We start from the raw sequence: 21,601 nt of genomic DNA, 5'->3' as shown, positions 1-21,601 counted from the left end.
CTTTTTCCATAGGAAGCACGTTGCATGAGAAAGGAAGGAAGGGCAGAAGAGATACTTGGGTATTGTTTACATGGATTCTAGAAATAAACTGTTTTGTGGGCAGTGCTACTAAACTTCCTGCTTTGATAGTAGTATACAAAAATAAGCTGAAGCAGGAAACATTGGCAATTACCAGAAAGCAGCCACGTAGAGGGTGGACACAACGCTCTAATGCCAGAGATGTCATAACTTATCTGGCATTTTCATGAATAACTGTGCAGGTGTGAAGTGCACTGCCAGTAAAGTTCGTTTCAGGCTCCTAACGCAAGGAAGTAACCCTTCATGGAGGACGTGCAGGGAAGACCCAGGCTGGAGTTTGCAGAAAAATATATATTCACAGCCACACCCATAAATTGAGTGAAACTAAAAATGTTGAGGTGCTCTCTTAATATTTTTCCAGAGCTGTATTTATACATCATGGGGGGGGGTTCAATCATATCGGTACAAGCGATGATCATTTTGATACGAATCACACCAAAAGTGAAGCGGTGTCACTCAGTGGAGACAAAGCGAAAGACGGCCGCAGACCCAAAGCTGATGAACATGATGACAGAGACACGTCGCACAAAGTTACGCTTTTAATAAAGATTTTTTAAGGTGGAGAGTGGGAGGAGTAAGGATAAGATTTGGGGGGGGGGGGGGGGGGGGGCGGCCAGCCATCTGGGTAATACATTGTTGTTCTGAAAGCATTTTTTTAATGTTCCTGTGAAAAAGAAAATATATTACATTTTTGTACAAATGCTAAATACATAATATTTTAAAAAGCATATATATAAAATCTATGCTACACATTAGATTCTGACTCAAATTTAGTAGGTCCATCTGCATTTTCTCCCCCCAAAAAAGCTATACCAAACCTCATTAGAGATACAAAATGAGGATTCAGAGAAATTTCTCATATTAGGATGTTCACAATTTTTGTTTATTTCTCTGACGGGCATTTGTCGGTCAGGTTGTGTGAACAGCTCACCATTTTATATTCCTGCTCAGCAGACTGAGCTTGTTCTGGGTTGGCTGTTGGTAGAAGCAAAGATTTCATTAGACATGAAAGAGGAAGTATTTGACATGAAAGATCCAGAAAACATTAATTCCCAAGTCACTGATTAGTGAAACGTGAACAATTAAATATATGGGAACCGGCCTTTATCTTGAGAGCGAAGGGACGTGAGTGGTTAATAGTCATTCATTAACAATTACACTTCAGCCCTCGCTTATCGCGGTTAATCAGTTACAGATTCTATCGCGATAAGTGAATTTCCGCGAAGTAGGATTCTTTATAAATCGAATATTATCATAGAGCAAAGAAAACCTGTTTACGACCTTCTACATACGTTTAACATTATTAGACATGAAATAACACCTTTTAGTTACCATCATTGTTACGATTGCTGGACACGGAAGCATGGACGGGGAGATCAGGATAGAAGGGTTCATTTGGAATTACTCCACGTGCAGGACATGGGACCATGCAACATCAAAACGTCAATGACAGACCTGGGGTTACAAACAACTGACGTGGACTTAAATACACCAGAGGAATCAAACTGACAGGAAACAGCTGGTAACTATCGGGGTTGCGCACATGGTTAATACGGGGGCGTGGTTAATAAGGGGACGTGGCACCCAAGAGGATCGTACAGGCAGGTCATGACAATTATACTCGAAATTACCCAATATATTAGACAAAATAACAGAAAATAAGACATATTAGACGCTACAAATATCATATTATTATTAGTGTACATTTAATCATGAAGAGAAACGATGCTTCCGATGGGTAGCGATGTATCATTTTCATTGTCTCGATCAACTTTTTAACGAATATACAAAAAACCGCGATAGAGTGAAGCCTCGAAAGTCGAAGCGCGAACTATAACACGTCTCCATGAGATTGTCTTATATGTATTAAGGGCCACAGCCATTTCTTGGATAGACAGGTATGCGCCTCTGGCAGATCGCTGGGGTGTTCTGAACCATAGTACAGGCATTTGGTAATGAGCTCCGTGTCACTGGCATGGATGACAACTCTGTCAGCTCCTTCATTTTGGACACTGTAGCGGATGTGGGGTGTTATCCTGGGATAAACCTCGTGAGCGCTGGATTCCAGGCCAGGCTTTTTCTCTGTCTAATTCACTGCCACGTAACTCTGTTAGTGTTTATTGCACAATACCGTGTATACTGTGCAATTATATGTTTATTTGGTTAAAGCAATGTGCCACGTCTAGAATGTACAGCATAGCTGGTTGAGCAGGTTTTGCACCCAGTTGTGGTCCTTGCAGGTTCTCCCTAACGTTCCATGTCTGATTTCCAGAAAGAAGAGGGTTGGCCCGCTGGGTATTGTCAGTAACAGTGAGTGAGTGAGAAACCACAATCATTTTAAAAGATGAAAAGAGGATACATTTTAACAATATGTCTGAATATTTTGACTCAATGTACTTTTCATTTTGGCAGCATTGACTAATTCACTGATTATCGCTGAGCCATTTGTTTTGGAGACACGGATAAACTGTTTTAGGTGACTTTTGCCTTTTTCATCTTAACCACACTATTGTGCTGTATTCCGCCCTTGCAGGTGCATCCTTGGATAAATCCATACAGACAGCTGATTATAAAGCAGGCACACATGTCCCCTTCTGCGCTTCTCATCGTAAAACCAGGCAAAACACAAAAATACATGAGGGTCCACTGAATTTCAGAGACAATCCACACATTCCATCCAAATATATCCATCCACCCGAATGCACGTCATCGATTCAGAACAAGCAGAAAGAGTAAGTGGAACATTTACCGTCAGCAGGCTTGTTCTCCTTGTTTGTGGTGACAGTGCAGGTGACAGAGCCTTTAATTGTTGAGTTACTAAATTGTGAAGAGACAACTGTGGACCCCCCAGTAGCCATGATATTTGGCTGGGAGGCTGGAAAGAACGAAGGAAAGAAAGAAAGAAAGAAAGAAAGAAAGAAAGAAAGAAAGAAAGAAAGAAAGAAAGAAAATTGTTTATATGGTGGTTCACTTACTATATCACTATATATATATATAGACTCTACAGCTAAATGCTTTTGTTGGAAGTCCTACTAAAATTTCTCCTGTGCTACCAAAATTTCTACTTGACTGCACATGCGCAAAACCTCACTATAGTGCTGTTCACTAAAAGAAAGTCAACCAGTTACACATCGCATTTCCCACATCTGTACTATGACGCATAAAAAGGATGTGGACAGATGAGTAACCATTAGCAGTCCTGGGTTTTTCCTTGGGTTAAGCCAGCTGTGCCCTGGACCGGTAGGTTTTTTGTTTCTGGTAGCGGTGAATATCAGCACCTCACAAAGGTCCTGCATGTCCAGTTCCTGGATTCCACATTTCCTCTTAAGGGATTTGTACTGTACTACAGACCAACATATCTACGGGCCTCATTTATTAATTTTATTTTGCAGATGAGATAAACACACAAAGCCTTCACGATACTCACTCGGGTTATCCGGTTTGTCCCAAATCTTAGAACTCATTGTTGGTCAACAGTCCTGTGTAAGAAACATTTGACAGTTACAACAAAATTCTGTTTTTTTATTCCTTCAAACATGATTATATCATAATTAGGGTTGAGTATTGCCAGACCTTTTTTCAGATGAAAAAGATTTTCAGATTTCAGATGAAACTGATTTGTCCTGAACACACAGGTCAATTTTGTACAACCTTGTCCATAATGGGTACTTGTTTACATTATTTTCCCAAAATGTTAATGGGTCCTCCTCATGCCTCAGTTGTTGTTTTGCTTTGTACAAAGCTAGTTCCTTGTTAGACCTCTCTTCTAATTACAAAGGTGCTTCAGCTTTTGAAATTTCTCTTTGCTGGGGGGAGTAAGATGTGCTAGAAATAGTTGGGATTTCTGGCATTTATGGTTTATGGGATTCATGTGGTTGTTCTGCAACCTTCTCCTTCACTGTAGCTGGGCCTTTTGAGACAAGTTTACTTGTAAGCTTTGCTTACACCTCGTCAGACACGTCGTGCTTGAGTCTTGGATTGAGAGCAAAGGGTTTCCTGTGAGACGTTTACCAGTACTTCCTCCTCATAGCGTGTCTCTATGTTGTTACACACAACCTTGCTCATTTTACACTTAAGAGTACTATCACATTCCTTGGGGGGGGGGGGCAGGTTATAGTATGTTTTTAATTCCTGAAGTAGCCAAGCAAGGCACACTGTAGGCTTTTGATCAGGACACATTGCATGGTGTAGGGAAGCGTGTTGTAAGTGTTAGAAATGCCTCTTGCGGAATTGCTATTTCGAACAATTCATGGCTATATTCAGAATTCATGAAAATAACTGCTCTGAAAAAAATTAGCTCTGAAACTAGAGTTGTTTGCAAATCCAGTGATATTTTGCGTGTGACTATTTGTGTGTGGATTTTAAGCATACTTTGCAAAGTCCAGAGAGTTTTGATATTTTATATATCTATTTTATGTATATTGGCTACTTTGTGTTTCCCTGACGGAGGTTAGTGGTAATCAATGACACCTGTGCATGCTGGGTACCTGCATAGTTTCTATAAATTGATTTTAAAATTAGTCATTCAGGTGTCCTTTAATACCTGCGGTGCAGCAAGGAACTCCTTGAAACCAACGACCAACTCACATGAAAAGAAACGCTTTTTAAAGAATATTAATATACTTCTTTTTTTAATAAACATGTTTACAATAAAATGCTAAAAATTTCTATCAGTCTTCAAGAAAAGAAAGTGATAAATTGAGCAAACATTTTGAGGAAGGAGACGGATTGCAATATAAATGTACAGATAACGCTCACAATTGTATATAAAATTAAATGTGTCAGTATCCAACATCGACAGTAAAAACTCCAAACAGTGTGAAATTTGACTTACCAATACAGTAGAATTCTTTCTTCTAGAAGAAATTCCAATTGCACTAGTGACTGAGTCTGTACGTGTGAAACCTGCCCCTTTGTTCTTAGCCATTTCCGATTTCCTGCTTTTTTTTCTGCCTTCACGTTTGAAACACGACTTACCAATGCAACAGAGCACGCTCTTCAGAAAGACGAAAAACCCCCGTGCGCACTAATCGCGACCGTTAACCAAAATTGTTCCGCCCTTTCTCTTTTGTCACATTTTGAATCTTGCTTACTGTTTGCACGCCCTGCCACATAGCTCACCTTCCAACGTCTGTAAAAAGTTACATGTAAAAATGTACAGCAGCTTTGCTTATCTAGCCAGAGGTAGGTTACTGGGATCAGGCCAGGATCAGCGGAAAATTACTAGGGGGAGACATCCTGTGGGACTCCCCCACATGATGAAAGATGGGAGTGTGTTGTCATTGGGGAGGCAGGCATGAGCTGGAAGGACCCAGGCGGATCAGACCTCGGCAACGGACATTGGCTATGGTGAACGTGGAATGCAACCTCTCTGGCCGGAAGGGAATCTGGGGTCTTGCAAGATATCAGAAGGCATTAGCTAGAAAATGTCTGCCATGTATCCATGTGCAGTGTGGGCTTTGTAGCTATGCCTCAAGATTCGGGCTAGAGTTTCTCCTACACTGGAATTCCTCCTGATTTGACTAGTATGTGGATTCCCTGAAGTCCCAGGCTCAGGACTGGGTGGCTGGCATGATGTCGTGGTAATTTGTGGCTAGTTGAGAGGCATGTGTTCATATGCATCCAGCTGCCTTTAATAAGTTCAGTAAAAGATTTGCAAACACTGGATGTGTTGGACATTCCTTTATTCTGAGGTGCATCAAATAGGCTATAAAGAACCATTTCAAACACACATAAGGTGCTTAAACCAGTAAAACAGTATCAGGAGATGCTGTATAACTAATATTCACATCCAGCTTCCGTCATATTCGTATTTATTAATCTCCTTGCCTATACATTTTGTAGGGAACTCCAGTTCCCATGGGTACTTGCAGCACGACAAGATGGCTGCCACGGCCCCACGCACACAAACCCCAGAACCAAAGATACGGCTGCAACGACTTAACGGGCTCATTAAGGACTTTATTTGCTCATTGTGAAGCAATAGTCTAGTCTTGCTTTATGTGTCTGCATTGCTAATTTCTAGTTTCAGTATTAGCTGTTTTGCTTTATGTCTCTGTGTTTTTATGTCAGTTTTTGTTCTTTGTGTTTCTGCTATTTTGAATTCTGTGCCGATGCGCTGATTCTGTTTTAGATTACTGTATTTTGATTAAAGTTTTTCTGAATCCTGCACCTGTACTCGCTTCTTCTCTTTTGCTCCACCGGCGCGTGACACTGATGCGCTAATCGCTGCATGTTAATTTATCATACTGTACATATGGCAGCCAGATTTACACGCCGCAAAACCATTCAAATGGGCCCCATCCAGCCCACGGCCAGCCAGTTGATTAGGCCAGAGCTATAATGGCAGTCGAGATACAAATGACTTCAGGCTGACCTAAACTCAAACAGGCAGAGATTTTCAATTTCCCAGGTCTTCACATGGAAGAGTAAAATCATTGGGATGAAAAATGTGAAATCAGCTTAATGGTGCCCCCTGCAGGTGTGGACTGGTGCAACATCAGATTTTCTGTGCAGGAGGGGGATTCTTACGTAACCGTTGAACAAAGTTAATTCAGGGACACGATTGCAGTTTGCTACCAGTTCCAGATTTATTAGAAGAAAGAAATAGATTTTGCACTGTATCTTCTTTCTCACCATAAAGGCAACAATAAAACCAAAATGAAATGAAATAGTACTCTAAACTGAACTTATTTTACCTGTGAAGCAATATGTTTGAATACAATTACAAGTAAATGCAAAGGTTTGATGAACAGTTTAGAATCTGTACATATGCAAAATAAACACTGTTATACATGAGAACAAATGCGTTATTATTCACCTCGATTAAGAGATTAAGACAATCCATTAAAACGTAGCCTTTATATTTTTTTACAAAAAAACATTGAAAATACTGTTTTGTCCTTTAAAATGGCTTCGGGACAGTGTGAAAGGCTGCTGACGGCTGCCGCCTTCCGAGGGGGTTTTGTATGTACTGTATAATATCATAACGTTGGATTAGTATGTACCGGCATGCTCGATAGCCAAGTACCTAGCCCTGTATGTCTCTGGTGCTGTAAAAACTTCGGCTGTGTCTTCAGTTTACCTTAACTCCAACAAGTTATTCGGCTAAGCAAGAAATCCTGCTTTGTGAAGTACCCCCCGATCGCAACCCTATTGAAAAATTGTGGGTTATGCTTAAACGCCGGGTCCGTGCCAACCCAACTAGTTTATATGAACTAGAAATTCTGCAAAGAATATTCAGATATTCAGTCAGAATTATGACAGAAGCTTGCCAATGTCTACCAAACGTTTCTGGTTGATACCTGTTGTACTTGTGTATGTAAAGTTGTGGCCACAATTGTGTTTTTGTAAAACTCATGGTAACACCCTGCGAGTGAATGAATGGGCGGGTTTGGAAGAGAATTTCGTCACACTCCATTTGGCTGGCTCTACAGGCGTCTGCAGCTGGAGCCTTCTTGAGTTCCGAGAGATAATCGAACGCAGTATTATATTATCGAACGCAGTAATTGATAGCAGAGGATTAACAAATCACCAGCTCAGTCCCACCCCCATCAAAATGATTGACAGAGCGCACTGTTATTTTGAAAAGAGGCTTCATGTAATAACATGCTGGTTCGGAAAACCGACGTTCGGAAATACATCAATGAAAAGTTGAACTTTATTGTGAAATATAGTTAGAATTATTTAAGTAATCACATTTGCATTATGTGCAATAATATTTTATAATTATTACCGTTTAATGGAAATCACAATATTGTTACTTAATACAATTTAAAAATGACAAACCTCATTATGAAATATAATACATTTAATTGGATTGTTTAAAAATAAAAGGACACATTTAATACATTATTGAAATATTTATTTATTCATTCCTTCATTGGACATACAGACATATTTATTTGATTTCATTTTGAGTGTTATGACGTTCCATATTCTGTATGTAAACGTATAAAACGTCTGCAAATGTAATTTCCAACCGCGTGGAAGACGAACTAATGACTAGTGGCTAATGCAACAAATCTGGATGCTAAATACGGTATGACTGGACGCGCCTGCGCTTTCCCTCCAGAACAGAAGGGGTCGCTGTCAGGAATGGATGCTTCTGTTTTCTCGCTGATGGGATTGACGCTCATGGCGGAACGCCGGCTGTGAAACATAGAGGAGCAGGCGCTGGAACCGGGTAGACCTGCTGGCGGTTTGAACTCCGATCGAAGACTTTGGCGCAGTGCATTTTCGAGAGGCCAGCGGCTTTAGTGGGGCCGCAGTTCCGGTCACAAGTAACTGGAACCGTGCGTTTAGGTAGCCCCTTAGGTAGCTAACTAGCTTAGCTATTTTCTTTAATGCTATTGATCCGGCCACCAGCGGGATTACTGACGGCTACAGAAATGTCAGACAACAGCACCGGAGGTAAGTCGCTCCTTACGGGTTTTTGTGGAATATTCAGCCGGGCTCCAGTGCGACGGGGTGCCGTCGAATGTTCGGTTTGCCCGGCGAGCACCTGTTAAAATGCCCGCCTCAGGTGGGCTCCCCCTGCCATCTCCATGTTTATTTATATGCTACGTTACGCAGCACTGGTTTCGGCGGGGTGTACAAGCTGCCTGACCGGCAGTGGGGCTGTGTGGCCAAGCCCAGCCTCTTCACTCTCAGACTGCCGTCGGACAGTCACGGTGTTTTGAAACAGCTACTGTATAAGGGGAATTTTGGGAGTCTGTGATCTTGTAAGGAACGTAATTGGTGGTTATACAATCATACAATGGCGTAGGAAAGGAGTTTTTATTTCTCCTGATGCCCATGATGTACAGCTGTTCAGCACCAAATCACCGTAGCTGTGCATCTGGGGATGAATTAGGGGTTACAGGTCTTGGTTTGTTTTTATGTGCCAACTGGTGATTACCCATTCAGGTTAAGCTGTAAAACCGCCTTTTTCAATACTGCCTTGATAGATCAGCCAGTGGAGATGAAGCAGGACAATTCCTCATCAGGGATCACAGACCAAGAAAAGGAACTGGCAGCGAGTGCTTTCCAAGCATTTGCGGTAATCTCCGATACTCCCCAAAAGTTTACATGCCTTCCGTGTTTTAAACATGCTATTTAAATCTGTGCTTTTACACACACCCACATAGTGTCGATCTGTACGGATCTTATCACCAGGCAGGAAATTATGACGAGTCGCTGAAACATCTTGCGAACCTCCAAGAACTAAACAAAGAGGACTACAAAATTTCAATGAACAAATCCATTGCTGAGTTTTACAAAAGCGGGCAGACCACGACGGACACCTTGAAACAGGCCCTCACGGCGATGAAACACCAGGTAGCCGTTTTTGGGAATGTTCTGGATCGTGGCCCGATTTGCTCTGCGTGCCGGTGACCTCGCTGACACCCAAGGTATTTGTGTCTTTGCCGCAGGTCCACGCTGCCGTCGATGAGATGGATGGCCTGGATGATGTGGATAACAGCATTCTCTACTACAACCAGGCTATTGTACTATATCACATGCGGCAGTATGTAGAGGCAATATCCATAGGAGAGAAGCTCTACCAGTTCATTGAGCCTTTTGGTACGTGACCCTCGTATTTCATGTGGAAACTGTCTGCTTAGAAGCTCAGGGTTGCGTTTGCATCTGCTTGGAGCTTTGATGTTTGGGCTGAGCCCCAGATCGGCATGGCTTTAAGGTTCCTCTCTGTCCTAGATGAGAAGTTTGCCCAAGCTGTCTGCTTCCTGCTGGTGGACCTGTATCTTCTCACGTTCCAGCCTGAAAAGGCTCTCCACCTCTTAGCGATGCTGGAGAAACTGTCCGTTCAGGGAAACAACAAAAACGGCAAATCAGAGGTTCTTCTTTTTTTTATTATAATTTATAATTAAAACGCAGATGTGATGCTGAACAGTAACGTCGGTTTGACTGTGTGTTTACGTGCACGTGTGTGAAAAGGCCCTGATGAAGCAACGGTCAGGTCCAGTGATCATTCATTTTTTGCCTGTAAACTTTGTTGGTTCATAACCTTACATATTCCACTTCTGGGCAAAAAAATGGGCAAACCCAAAATTGCAAGATATTTAACTTTTAACGGTCTTACCAACAAATCATTGGACAGATAATTAGCAAGAATATAAGAATCCACTCCTCAGACCTAGGCTTCTGTTTGCTCGTTACGGCTCGCTGATGTACCGTCTTCTGTTATTGGTGGAGTTCAGTGATGTTTATTTTCTGTGCGTTTAATTGAGTTTAATTTTGCATTGATAGCTTTTCTGTGGTTAGGGCCGGAGCTCGCAGCGTGGCAAGGCATCCATTATTTGTTCAGATGATGTTCCACGTAAAGTTCTGTTTCTGCGTAAGCGCAGATCCTGCCTTGCGAGGGCAAGATGGGATTGAGGATAAGGCAGTGGGCTGACAGGCAGACAGGGGCCAGCAGCGTTAGCACAGACACGCCGGTTCAGGAGCTGCTTTTAGCTGCTGTGTGTGGCCAGCGTGTGTCAGTAGCCACCTGCACCTGTGGGCTTGGGGGTATCCACAGACCCCCAGGAATGCCCATTGTCACATGAGGCCATGGTCAAGTGCAGACAGTCAGACAACTCTGGTACCTGACTCTGGTACCTGACTCTGGTACCTGACTCTGGTACCTGACTCTGGTACCTGACTCTGGTACCTGACTCTGGTACCTGACTCTGGTACCTGACTCTGGTACCTGACTCTTATTGCTTTTTTTCTGTACTGCTGCTTTATTATGATTGACAACCACAGATCTTAAAAAGTTGGCTGGCGAATGTGAAATGTTTCCTTTGTGTTTTAATAGGCTGGCAGCAACTCCAGTAAAGACGGTGGCAGTCAGAAGACAGAGTACATCGCTATGGTAGAGGCAGCCAAGTCTAAAATTCACCAGGTAAATGCCGTGACATATAATCATTGATCAGTTCAATTAAATGCTACGTGACTGGGACGCACCCCACTCTGTGTGACAGCATGGCTCTGACGAGCCCCCTTCTGTGACTCCGATGCGTCCCTCTGTCTGACACTGACGAGCCCCCTTCTGTGACTCGCCGCGTGACTCTCATGGTTGTCGCCTCCACAGTATAAAGTCCGGGCCTACATTCAGATGAAGTCTCTGAAGGCCTGTAAACGGGAGATCAAGTCGGTGATGAACACGGCCGGAAACGTGAGCACACGTCGGCTCCCCCGCCCCACCCGCCGCACTGACCCTCCCTCCACGTTTCCCTGACTTGTCCCCTGTCTCTCCTGCTTCCAGTCTGCCCCCTCTCTCTTCCTCAAGAGCAACTTCGAGTGCCTGAGGGGAAATTACCGGAAGGCTGTGAAGCTCTTAAATAGCTCCAACATCACCGAGCATCCGGGACCAATGAAGACGGGTAACGGCCAGCTCCACCCGGCCACCGGCACCGAGTCTGGTCACTGTGGGAACCGGGAGTTCCACGTTGACTGAACACTGAACACCTCCGTTCTCTGTTGTAGGTGAATGTGTACGCTGTATGTTTTGGAACAATCTTGGCTGCATTCATTTCGCGATGGCCAAACACAACCTGGGCATTTTTTACTTCAAGAAGGCCCTGCAGGAGAACGACAACATGTGCTTACAGATCGGCAGTCGGGACAGCACCAATGGGCAGAGTAGGTGTTTATTGGTTGATCGAGGCTGGCGGTGTGGCCCCGCCCCTAGCATTCACGCGTTGTGCGTGGTTCTCTGTTGCAGATAAGAGGTTCTCCGGAGTTCCCATGTGTGCCCTGTTAGCCAACAAGCGCTACGAGCTTCTGTACAACTGCGGGATTCAACTGCTGCACATAGGACGACCCCTAGCAGCGTTTGAGTGCCTCATGGAATCGGTGCAGGTTTACCATTCAAACCCTCGACTGTGGCTCCGACTAGCCGAGTGCTGCATTGCGGCGAACAAGGGGGTGAGTTGGTTACACTCAGGTGTATGTCCAGTTATTTAGCTAGTGAAATACGGCTAATATACCTAAATGCATGTCGACCGCCACGTCTGCTTTTGTTGGGGTTGCAATGATTAATCAGCCGTCAGTTATGAAAAACAGCCAGCGCGGGTTTCCATTGAGTTTAGCGTTTACTGTTCTTTACTGTCAAAGTTCATATTTGGCACATAAAATTGTCCTACAGGGGGCGACACAGTGGTGCAGTGGTTAGCACTGTCACCTCACACCTCTAGGACCCGGGTTCGAGTCTCCGCCAGAGTCCTATGTGTGTGGAGCTTGTATGTTCTGTGTCGTCGTGGGGTTTCCTCCGGGTACTCCGGTTTCTCCCCACAGTTTGAGTCGATCCACACGCAGACAGAACGCAATGGTGATGGCAATGAATTGAAACCCAAAGTGACTAAAAAACAGCCATTTATAGTATTAAGTTAAACTTTCATTCTAATTCTCTTTTTAAAATAGGAAATTGTTCAGTGTTGGTTGATTTGGTTGAATCAAAGAGCTGATGATCTAGGCCAGGGGTGGGGCAGTGTTATCCAGAAAAGGGCTGGGGTACGTGGGGTATGTGAGTTGCTGACCTAAAGGTTACCCCTAAAACTTGCATCCACACTGGCCCTTTGTGGATAAGATCTCCCAGCCCTGTTCTAAGCAGTAGTGTATAGCTAGAGCTGTTATTCTTGCGTAGTAACTGATAGGACTAATTACCACCCGGACTGGATTCCTGATCGCTGTAGACAATCAAACCCGGCCCGATCGGACCTCATTCGGCTCCTGTTCCAAACCCCTTATGAGTTTAGATATCTGAAAGCATTGTAGGTCATTAGATTTCAATTATGCTCCTAAGTTGAGTCATTTAGTAGGCTGTAGTTTGCTGTAACATTTCAGAATGTCTCAGTGAGTGACTCTTCCCAGCTGAAGGCTGTGGATCTTATTTACTTATGTTCTCTGACAGAATTCCGATCAGGAGACCAAGGGGCTTCCCAGCAAGAAGGGTATTGTCCAGTCAGTCGTAGGCCAAGGATACCATCGCAAGATCATCCTGGCATCACAGTCTGCCCAGAATACGGTCTACAGGTCTGTGCAGGAGTTCTCATTATGCTTCATGGAACCTCCTTTCAATCTGCCAGCTTTGAAAAACCTTTACTTTATGGGTATTGAAGCCTTTGTTCCTTGCCATAAAATCTTGCAGTTCGCTGGTCTGTAGAAGTAGCAATCATAAATCACCACCAGGGGGAGTCATTGTGTAAGATTTTTCTTTTTTCCACCTCTGACCCTGTGGTTCATGTCTTTTACCTTGTGATTGCTCTCCTGGATGTTTGATGTTGATGCTGTTCACACCTTAATTTTCCCTCGGGGATTAATAAAGTTCCTGTCAGGCTGTGTGTGGCCGGTACGGCAGGAAGGTGTGTGCGTGCGTGCGTGCGTGCGTGCGAGCGAGCGAGACAAGCTGGCTGGTTTAACCCTGTGCGTTTCACGCCCCGTCCTCCGCAGCGACGGCCAAACTGCAGCCATCCCTGTGGCCAGTATGGAGTTTGCCGCCATCTGCCTGAGAAATGCTCTCCTGCTCCTGCCTGAGAACCAGCAGCCGGACGGCAAGGCGGAGAACGGCTCGAAGGGCTCCAGCCAGTCCGGCAGCACAGAAAGCGGCAGCGAGAACAGCGACATGTGCAGGTGAGCGCCTGCGGGGGGCACTGCTCGCAGCTGTGACACAGCCCCAGCCTTTTGTGACGTATGAAGGGTTTCAGGGCCCCTCGGCTGTAATTTCTCCTTTTGGCAGCACACAGCTTAGTTTGTGTATTTCCACATTTTTGTCTGTTTTTGTTCAATAGCTGTTTATTTTTATGCTTTAGTAGTAAAGGCCAAGAAGGAGACAAGTTCGTCCCTGCACCTCCATCTTCTCCTCTAAAGAAGCAGGAATTGGAGAACTTGAGGTGAGCTTCAGGATCTTCATGTGCTCATCCGGGCAGCTCGCGGTCACTCTGGCTTATAGCCCTGTGCCGTGGGGGGTGTCTGCCCACCTTCCTCGTCTTCATCCAGTGGGGGCACAGCTGCAAAAAGGCAGATGGATGGGGGTCGGCCTACCCCCAGTCACCCGCTTAGCAGCCTGCTAATGGCCCCTCCAAGAGGAAGCAGGACTTGCTGGCAGCTGTTTGTTTGCACACCTCCCCCCCCCCCCCCCCCCAAGTATACATTGACTATATCCTGTATCCATCCTGAGCTGTCATCCTTTGCTTTGCTGTGCCATACCCTCTTCTCTCTGTTCCTGGGCACACCTTAACTAGCAGGCGGGTGTCCCGGCTGATGGGCTCCCACCCCCCCCCCCCCCCCCCGACCCAGAGCTGACTCCCAGAGCCGTGACAAGTTTATGAGCACCCAGGCCGCTTACTCGCCCCGGCCTCCTGGAATGCCAAAGGGGCCCGCAGGGCTGCTGGGTGGGGTTCAATCTCGGTTCGGCGCCGTCGTATAAAGCAAAGGGCGTAAATGGAAACAGACACATGGAGTGGTGAACCTCAGCCCCTTCGGTGTAGACTGTGTTGGAGACGGTCTTTAAGGAGGGAGTCTCTCTCTGACTGAGGATAGAGGGTGGTCTTTAAGGAGGGAGTCACTCTGAGGAGATAGGGTGATCAGTGGTGCGGTATGGGGAATGGTATCCAAGGCTGTTTTGTGGTCACCATGCAGATGTAGGTCTTTACGACTGGCAAACGCAGACATGTCAGAACTGCAGTGCGAGAACCGCGCTGGGCCTGATTGAAATCTCATCTGCTTCCCTGACAGCATAAATCACAGCAAAGCCCAGTTTTCCAAAGGGGGTTACCAAAGTTCAAGGATGCTTCTGGGCGTTGTCCCAGGAGGGTGTAGTGGGCCTCACCTGAGACTTGTGTGTCTCAGGGTTGTGGGTGCGCCGGACGATTATGACCTAAGGTGTGCTGTCCACAGGTGCTCCATCCTGGCCTGCAGTGCTTACGTCGCCTTGGCCCTGGGGGACAACGTTATCTCCCTCAGTCATGCTGAGAAGTTGCTGCAGCAGCCCAAGCTCTCCGGTTCCCTGAAGTAGGTCTGGTATGCCTGTCTGTCTACGTCTCGTTGTGGTAGCAGGGTTTACGGCTTGCTGCAGGTCTCTGTCTCTGTCTTGCTGTCTCAGTCTCCCTCCCTGTCTGTCTTTTCCTCTGTCTAGCTGTCTCTCTCATCCCCCCTGTCTCCATCTGTCCTTGTCTCTCCGTCGCTCTCTGTCCCCCTGTGTCTTTGTCCGTCTCTCTCCATCTCTCTCTGTCCCCCTGTGTCTTTCTGTCCGTCTCTCTCCATCTCTCTCTCCCTGTCCCCCTGTGTCTTTCTGTCCGTCTCTCTCCATCTCTCTCTCTCTGTCCCCCTGTGTCTTTCTGTCCGTCTCTCTCTCTCTCTCTCTCTCTGTCCCCCTGTGTCTTTCTGTCTGTCTTTGTCCGTCTCTCTCCATCTCTCTCTCTGTCCCCCTGTGTCTTTCTGTCTCTTTGTCTCTCTCTCTCTCTCTCTGTCTGCCCAAAGGGGTGAAGCATCCAGCCAAGGCCAGGACAGTGATCATCTTGTGTTTCGGGTAGCAGCGTCAGGTTTCGTTGGAAGCGAGATAAACAGGCTCTCCTGTCCTTCACACGCGCTTAAGGACACCCTGCGCTGTCGCATTCCGCCGCTCTCATCGAGCGAGACGGCAGTCGATGCACCTCTGTGTCTGACCAGCGAGACGGGAGTCTTTTCCTTTGCACTCATTGACGGTGATGTTTTCCAAGTCTGCCTGCTGCTGCTTCCCCCAACTCCACCAGCGCTGATTCAGCCCTTTATCTGCCTTTCTTTGCATGACTTCAGAGGTTCCTTTATGCTGGGTGACCACCTGTCACATGCCCACACGTCACATGACGCAGCCACCACTGTCCACCGGTGCTCAGACCTGGCATCATTAGGAAACCTGTTCCAAAGCGATTGTCTTAGAGCATCAGTTTCATGATGGTGCTGTTTAATGTGTGCGTGTCTCTGCATTCAGCTTTGACGCACTGAGCGCCTCTGTGTGCGTGTCTCTGCATTCAGCTTTGACGCACTGAGCGCCTCTGTGTGCGTGTCTCTGCATTCAGCTTTGACGCACTGAGCGCCTCTGTGTGCTTTCAGGTTTTTGGGCCACCTGTACGCAGCAGAGGCCCTGATCTCCATGGACCGCATTTCGGATGCCATCACCCACCTGAACCCTGAAAACGTCAGCGATGTGTTTTTGGGGGTCTCGTCCAGCGAGCAAGACCAAGGTGATCCCTCTGTCTGTGGTTAAACCAGGCTGCCCTACTGCCCCCCCCCCCCCTGTAAGGCTGCTGTGTGCGGGCGGGAGATTTGTCCCGGCCCCGTGTAGCACTGTGAGGTAGCTGTGTGTTGTTTGCCGTTCACATGACGCCACGCCTGTGTTGTTCACAGGTTCAGACCGGGGGGATGTGGAACAGCTGGAGTCCTGTGAGTGTAATGTCACCCCTGCGGGGGGGGGGGGGGGGGGGGACATTTCCATGTGTATGTAGGGCAATGGGCCAGTGAGTTATTGTCGTATCTGTGTCTGCATGCCTGTGTGTATACATGTAACTTATTAGTCTGTGATTGTGTGTATCCTACCCTGTGCCTCTGGGTGCAGACGTCCTTAAACCTGTGCCCCTCGGCAGGGGCGTCTCTGTGAACGACCCTAACTGTGTTTTATGTATCCTGTCCCGTGTCTGTTGGTGTGGACGACCCAAGCCCCATGCATCTCGAGTGCCTTGTACCCTGGTTTCATCGCGGCCGTTTTATAACCCTGTGTGTCCCATCCTGCGGTCTCCATGCCTGCCTCCCTAACACCCCCCACCCCCCCCTTCCATCCGCCAGCGGGGAAGCAGACTCCCCTCTGCTATCCCAGTACAGTGAACTCAGCCAGGGCCATGATGCTCTTCAACCTGGGTAGCGCCTACTGCCTGCGGAGTGAGTATGACAAGGCCCGCAGATGCCTGCACCAGGTATGCCCCGCCACGCTCCGCCCCGCCACGCTCCGCCCCCCTCTCCCCCATTTAACAAGGCGCCCCTTTGACCGGCCCTGTGTCCCACCCCTAGGCTGCTTCTATGGTCCAGACCAAAGAGATTCCTCCGGAAGCCATCCTGCTGGCAGTCTACCTGGAGCTGCAGAACGGTACGTGGGCCGTGAGGGGTGGAGGGGAAGAGTGGAAATATTCACACGGAGGCTGGTGCTTAGGGCCACGGGTCAAAGGTCACAGAGCCACGTGACACTGATCCAAACCTGTTTTAATGGAGCCTTTAACCAGTGTGGCTCCCGCCGCTACATAACACGCCATCCCCCTATTTCATCGCAGTCATTGGCTGATAAGAATCCTCAGTGTGTGTCGCTGTTTGGGTGGGGGCTCGCAGAGGAGGGTGCGCGTGTGATTGCGAGCTGCTGAAAAATGAGCTTTCGCGCCCTGGCAGGGAACACGGAGCTGGCTCTGCAGATCATCAGGAGGAACCAGCTGCTGCCTCTGGGGAAAGCCACCCCCGGGGGGGAAGCCCGCAAGAAGCCGGGCGGCCCCTTCCAGCCAGTGCAGCCCATCCAGATTCCCCCCTCCTTCACAGCTGTGCAGCGAAAATGATTGGGGGGGGGGGGACACACACACAGTGCAGCAGCTAGAGACACGGTCTCTGTCACTGCAGGTCTCTCACTGCAGCTCCAGTTTGAAGTATTTATGAATAATGTGAGGAAGTCATACAGAAATGTTTTATTTTGTATTTGAGAGGATGAGGCTCTCTTGGAAAATACTGAGATGCTTTGACAAGTTGAATTAAAACGTTTTTTGTTTAAATGTCTGCCTCTGATACCTTTTAAGAGTTGTCCTACTGAATGGGGGGGGGGTGTGCTGATGGGAGGAAGAAACCGGGGGGGGGGGGGGGGGGGGGTGTGTGGAGTAAGGGATCTTTGGCTGCAGTAACCTGATTGGAACTGGTAACCAGTGTGCAGTGGATTAAACCACCTGGTGATAAAACCTGCTGTAGTCATTCACTGTGGCTTCGGAAACCCAGTTTCCCCTGGGAATGATTCCCAAAGACCCCCATTGAATAGATGATGACCGCTAACTGCTGGGTGTCGTGCTTCTGCCCTTCGCCCCTGACCAGCCGTCACTCAGTGTCTCAGCCCTGACTCCAGCATCCCAGTGGGACAGGGATGATAAACACTGCACTCACCTTACATTCTGCAGAAAGCTTTGCTTTTTTTTTTTGTTGTTGACGTGTGTCAACATTTCCTAGCTGGTTCTTGTGCCGCACCTTTCTGGAAAGTTCTCTAACCAGAGGACACTCCGGGACATGTCTCTAATCCCGACATCAGACGGGCACAGGATGCAGAGATCCAGTCCCAGAAACAGACTCACACTGCTGGAAGAATCCAATATCACAAAACCACCTTCAGCCCGTTGACAACCACTGTGTCAGGCACCTCCTTAAATCACAAATTTTCAAGCACCAGGAGTGAGTGATAATGTGGGACTCAGTGGGTTAAGCCTACATGCTTGTGATTAGAAGGTTACTGGTTCTAATCCCGTGTTGGCAGAGATTTAATTGCTAGGTCCTTAAGGAAGGCACTTAACTCCATAGCAGTCCAGGGATAGTGCCCGACTCTGGAGCTCACAAAATGTTGCTTTGGACAAATGTCTACTAAATAAAATTGCTTACTTAAAATTTAAGTAAACTATCGGGGGCTGTCCTATAGTGTGTGAGATGCACAGTCCCCACCGTCATTGGGGGGGGGGGGGGGGGGGTGCAGGAATTCTAGCAGAAGAAAAAGTCAGACGAGATCTACAATATCCAAGATACCCAAGTTTATTGTGTTTTAAAAAAACGAAAAAAACAAACACAAGCCAAATCAAACTGCATAGGAAATGATTGAAGTCCATGTAAGACAACAGAAACAGGCTGCAATTAACTAGTACAGAGTCTCCTTCACCTTATTTGGACAGAAGAGGTGACATTTGTGGTGCTTCCCGTCTGTCCTGAGAGGCCGGGGGGTGGGTGAGTGGTCATTGCAGTTTGCAGCTCAGAGCCCCACCTGCCATACCCTCCCCCGCTCCCCCCCCCCCCCCCCACACACACACACACACACACACACACACACACACACACACATACATACATACAAAACGCACATATGACACAGCAGAGGCCCAGCCCACCCACCATATAACAGCAGCAGTAGGGCAGTACATTCAGGGGACCCCCGAGACCTTCGAAGATACACACACCTGAGCAGAAGCCTCCAGGACATAAGGGAGAGCTCTGGGCCCAGTTGTGGACCCCTACCCACTTGCTGATCACTTACGATCTACAAGGAGGGCAGCCGATTCAGCCCAACAGCGTGAACATACTGTTGGACGAGCAGGACATGCGCCTAGCAGATTTTCATGTTTGTCTGCGGTGGACTTTGGCTGTAGATCATCAACATCTCCAAACAGGTCGTCTGGTCTTTAAGCCAGAATCCTCCCCCCCTCCTACTATGAGCAGCAGTTTGGTATGAATGAGAACCGGCGGGACACAGTAACCCTTCCTAAAAAGAAGCACATTCTAATTAGGTCGCCGTGAGCACCTCTCCCACGTCCTTTATACATTTTTTTTTTTCAGTTTTGGTATTTTCATCACATAAAAATCCTGCAGGATTAAATCAAGGAGGTAACTACACTTAGGCTGAGAGGTAATGCTGTATATGGACACGAACACAAAAGACAATTTGAGGTAATAAACACTAAATCACTACATTACATAATGTCTCAATCACTTAAGCTCCCAGAATCCAAGACTCTGGGAAGCTACCTGAGTTTACTGTCCCCTCCCTCTTTTTTTTTTGTTTTTCTTTTTAAATTTTTTAAGATTATAAGTATTAAAAGCGGTCCAAGACCATGCACTTAACTAACATTCTTCCATTTTGGTAACTCGATACGGGTATCAGGAAAGACGATTACACAACAGATGAGCATAGCCATATGCCGGAAAGGACAAACGAATGCGCACACCCCCTCCTCCCCCCTCCCCACCCCGGTGTGCGATCCTGCCGTTTGGCTTTGCTGCTGGGATACGACGTCGCCAACTTCATCTTGGGGGAAAAATCTACCGGGAAAAGCGGGTCGTTTCTAACCTCGTTCGGGCAACCGTCTCGACACTAGTTTCGCCTTCCCGATCAACTGCAATCACCAACACCACGTACACACTGAACACTCACAAAAGCAAACTACATGTTCAGGCCCTCTTAAGGTACCAGAGGTGGCATGTTAAAGATCACATGGAGAGGTACGCTAACTATGGGTAGGTTTAGGGTTAAGATAGGACTGGCGTATTTGGTCTCAGATCCAGTGAGTCACCTGCTTTGGCCAATAATGAGGTATTAATAAACAGCAGGCGCTCAAAGAACAATTAAAAGTTGATTACGTTCATTTTGCTATGGATGCAGGAAATCTTTGGCAGTTACAGGAGATGTACCGTACAGAGAATCAAGCATACAGTGGTTTCTACGGTATCACCATCTCAACACGATTCAGTTCCTGCAGGGTCACGCCTGGGCTTTGTAAAGCTATTTTTTTTGAAGGGGGCGGGCAATGTAATCTAAATCTCACAACAAAACCAACCCCCAAAACATCGAAAACACACATTTTTTTGGTATGGTCACAATTTAAAAAAAAAAAAAAAAAAAAAAAAAAATTTTTGCTTTGATACAAAACACTTCTCTACTATGACTTCTTTTAAAGCATGCGAAACAAGTTAAAATATTTTTCCTCTTACAGAGCGAAGACCTAAGGATCTTTGTGAGAGCACTCGTTTCAAAGGGATGAATGTTTTACATAATACTGAAACACAAAACATCATCAGTGTAGCTCTTGCGTTCGCAGCAGCAGACAAGCTAGTTCACACACACCCACCCCACCCCGGCAATGTGCTAACAACTCGGTAAATAGTTTATTCTCAATATATACTTATAAAACATAGCTCTTTTCCCAAGTTTCATTTGCTTTCGTAAAATAAGTTAAATTTCTTCAAGGACCCTCTGAACTAACCACGTCTAAGCTACTACAATCATTCCACTGAGGTAAATTCGATTTTTGTGCTGAAGCAGAGGTTTGCCATGGTGCCGTCGAGGAACGAAGCCATGTTCCAATGAGCCTGATCAGCTTGTGAGGAACAGGGGATGAAGACCAGGCTGGACTGTCAGCAAATGTCAGACCAAAAACAAGAAATTACATTCCTCAAGCTTTACTTCTTGCTTGACGTTGGACAATTTGGAGCCGGTCTATCTACAAAATGACCACCCCCCCCCCCTCCCCACAGCTCGAGCTTAACAGGTTTCCAGGTTAAAGGAACCTGAGGTGATGTCACTGACCGCCTAAACCTGGCACCCTCGGATTTCGATCTGTCACCCGTGCCAGCCATTTGGCAACAACCCCTCTCACGGGATACTTTTTGGCACATTCCTTTAGACGTGTCCTATCCAGCGTTCCGATAAAAAAAAAACAAAAAGGCACCATTCACTAGACAGCGTAACGAAGGGTAACAATGTTTCTGAAGGGTCTTTTGTGCAAGCCAC

The 21,601-nt window shown here is 46.6% G+C and overlaps 1 protein-coding gene and 1 long non-coding RNA gene across 3 annotated transcripts; one reads left to right on the top strand and one right to left on the bottom strand.

Annotated features, from left to right (window-relative positions):
* Nucleotides 1–428: 428 nt before the first annotated feature.
* Nucleotides 429–5,252, bottom strand: LOC125728579 (uncharacterized). Its single transcript, XR_007389183.1, has 5 exons — nt 4,913–5,252; nt 3,506–3,557; nt 2,828–2,953; nt 1,010–1,053; nt 429–742 (listed from the first exon to the last, which is right to left on the bottom strand). It is a non-coding gene; the product is annotated as an uncharacterized LOC125728579 (long non-coding RNA).
* Nucleotides 5,253–8,152: 2,900 nt separating this feature from the next.
* Nucleotides 8,153–17,843, top strand: cnot10 (CCR4-NOT transcription complex, subunit 10). 2 transcript variants are annotated; one of them, XM_049005468.1, is made up of 19 exons: nt 8,153–8,490; nt 9,027–9,118; nt 9,235–9,396; nt 9,492–9,642; nt 9,775–9,914; nt 10,877–10,963; nt 11,153–11,236; nt 11,327–11,444; nt 11,548–11,703; nt 11,786–11,988; nt 12,974–13,095; nt 13,513–13,692; nt 13,875–13,952; nt 14,959–15,072; nt 16,153–16,283; nt 16,447–16,482; nt 16,882–17,009; nt 17,104–17,179; nt 17,473–17,843. In XM_049005468.1, the coding sequence occupies exons 1-19, from the start codon at nt 8,424–8,426 to the stop codon at nt 17,631–17,633; spliced, it is 2,286 nt and encodes a 761-aa protein (XP_048861425.1). In that variant the 5' UTR covers nt 8,153–8,423; the 3' UTR covers nt 17,634–17,843. The 2 variants fall into 2 exon arrangements, with proteins under 2 accessions (XP_048861425.1, XP_048861424.1); XM_049005467.1 differs by having other exon boundaries at nt 13,872–13,952.
* Nucleotides 17,844–21,601: the final 3,758 nt, after the last annotated feature.

The sequence above is a fragment of the Brienomyrus brachyistius genome, unplaced genomic scaffold (assembly GCF_023856365.1).
Source record: "Brienomyrus brachyistius isolate T26 unplaced genomic scaffold, BBRACH_0.4 scaffold334, whole genome shotgun sequence".
NCBI lineage: Eukaryota > Metazoa > Chordata > Actinopteri > Osteoglossiformes > Mormyridae > Brienomyrus > Brienomyrus brachyistius.
Note: the sequence above shows the minus strand (reverse complement) of the source record. Positions and strands in the feature narration are given on the sequence as shown.

What these genes read in the sequence shown, in the direction of transcription:
- cnot10 (XM_049005467.1), top strand. Translation starts at nt 8,424, where the DNA reads ATGCTATTGATCCGGCCACCAGCGGGATTACTGACGGCTACAGAAATG. An exon ending in CAGGAATTGGAGAACTTGAG is followed by an intron (nt 13,953 to 14,958) that starts GTGAGCTTCAGG and finishes TGCTGTCCACAG; the next exon opens with GTGCTCCATCCTGGCCTGCA. An exon ending in TGTGGAACAGCTGGAGTCCT is followed by an intron (nt 16,483 to 16,881) that starts GTGAGTGTAATG and finishes TCCATCCGCCAG; the next exon opens with CGGGGAAGCAGACTCCCCTC.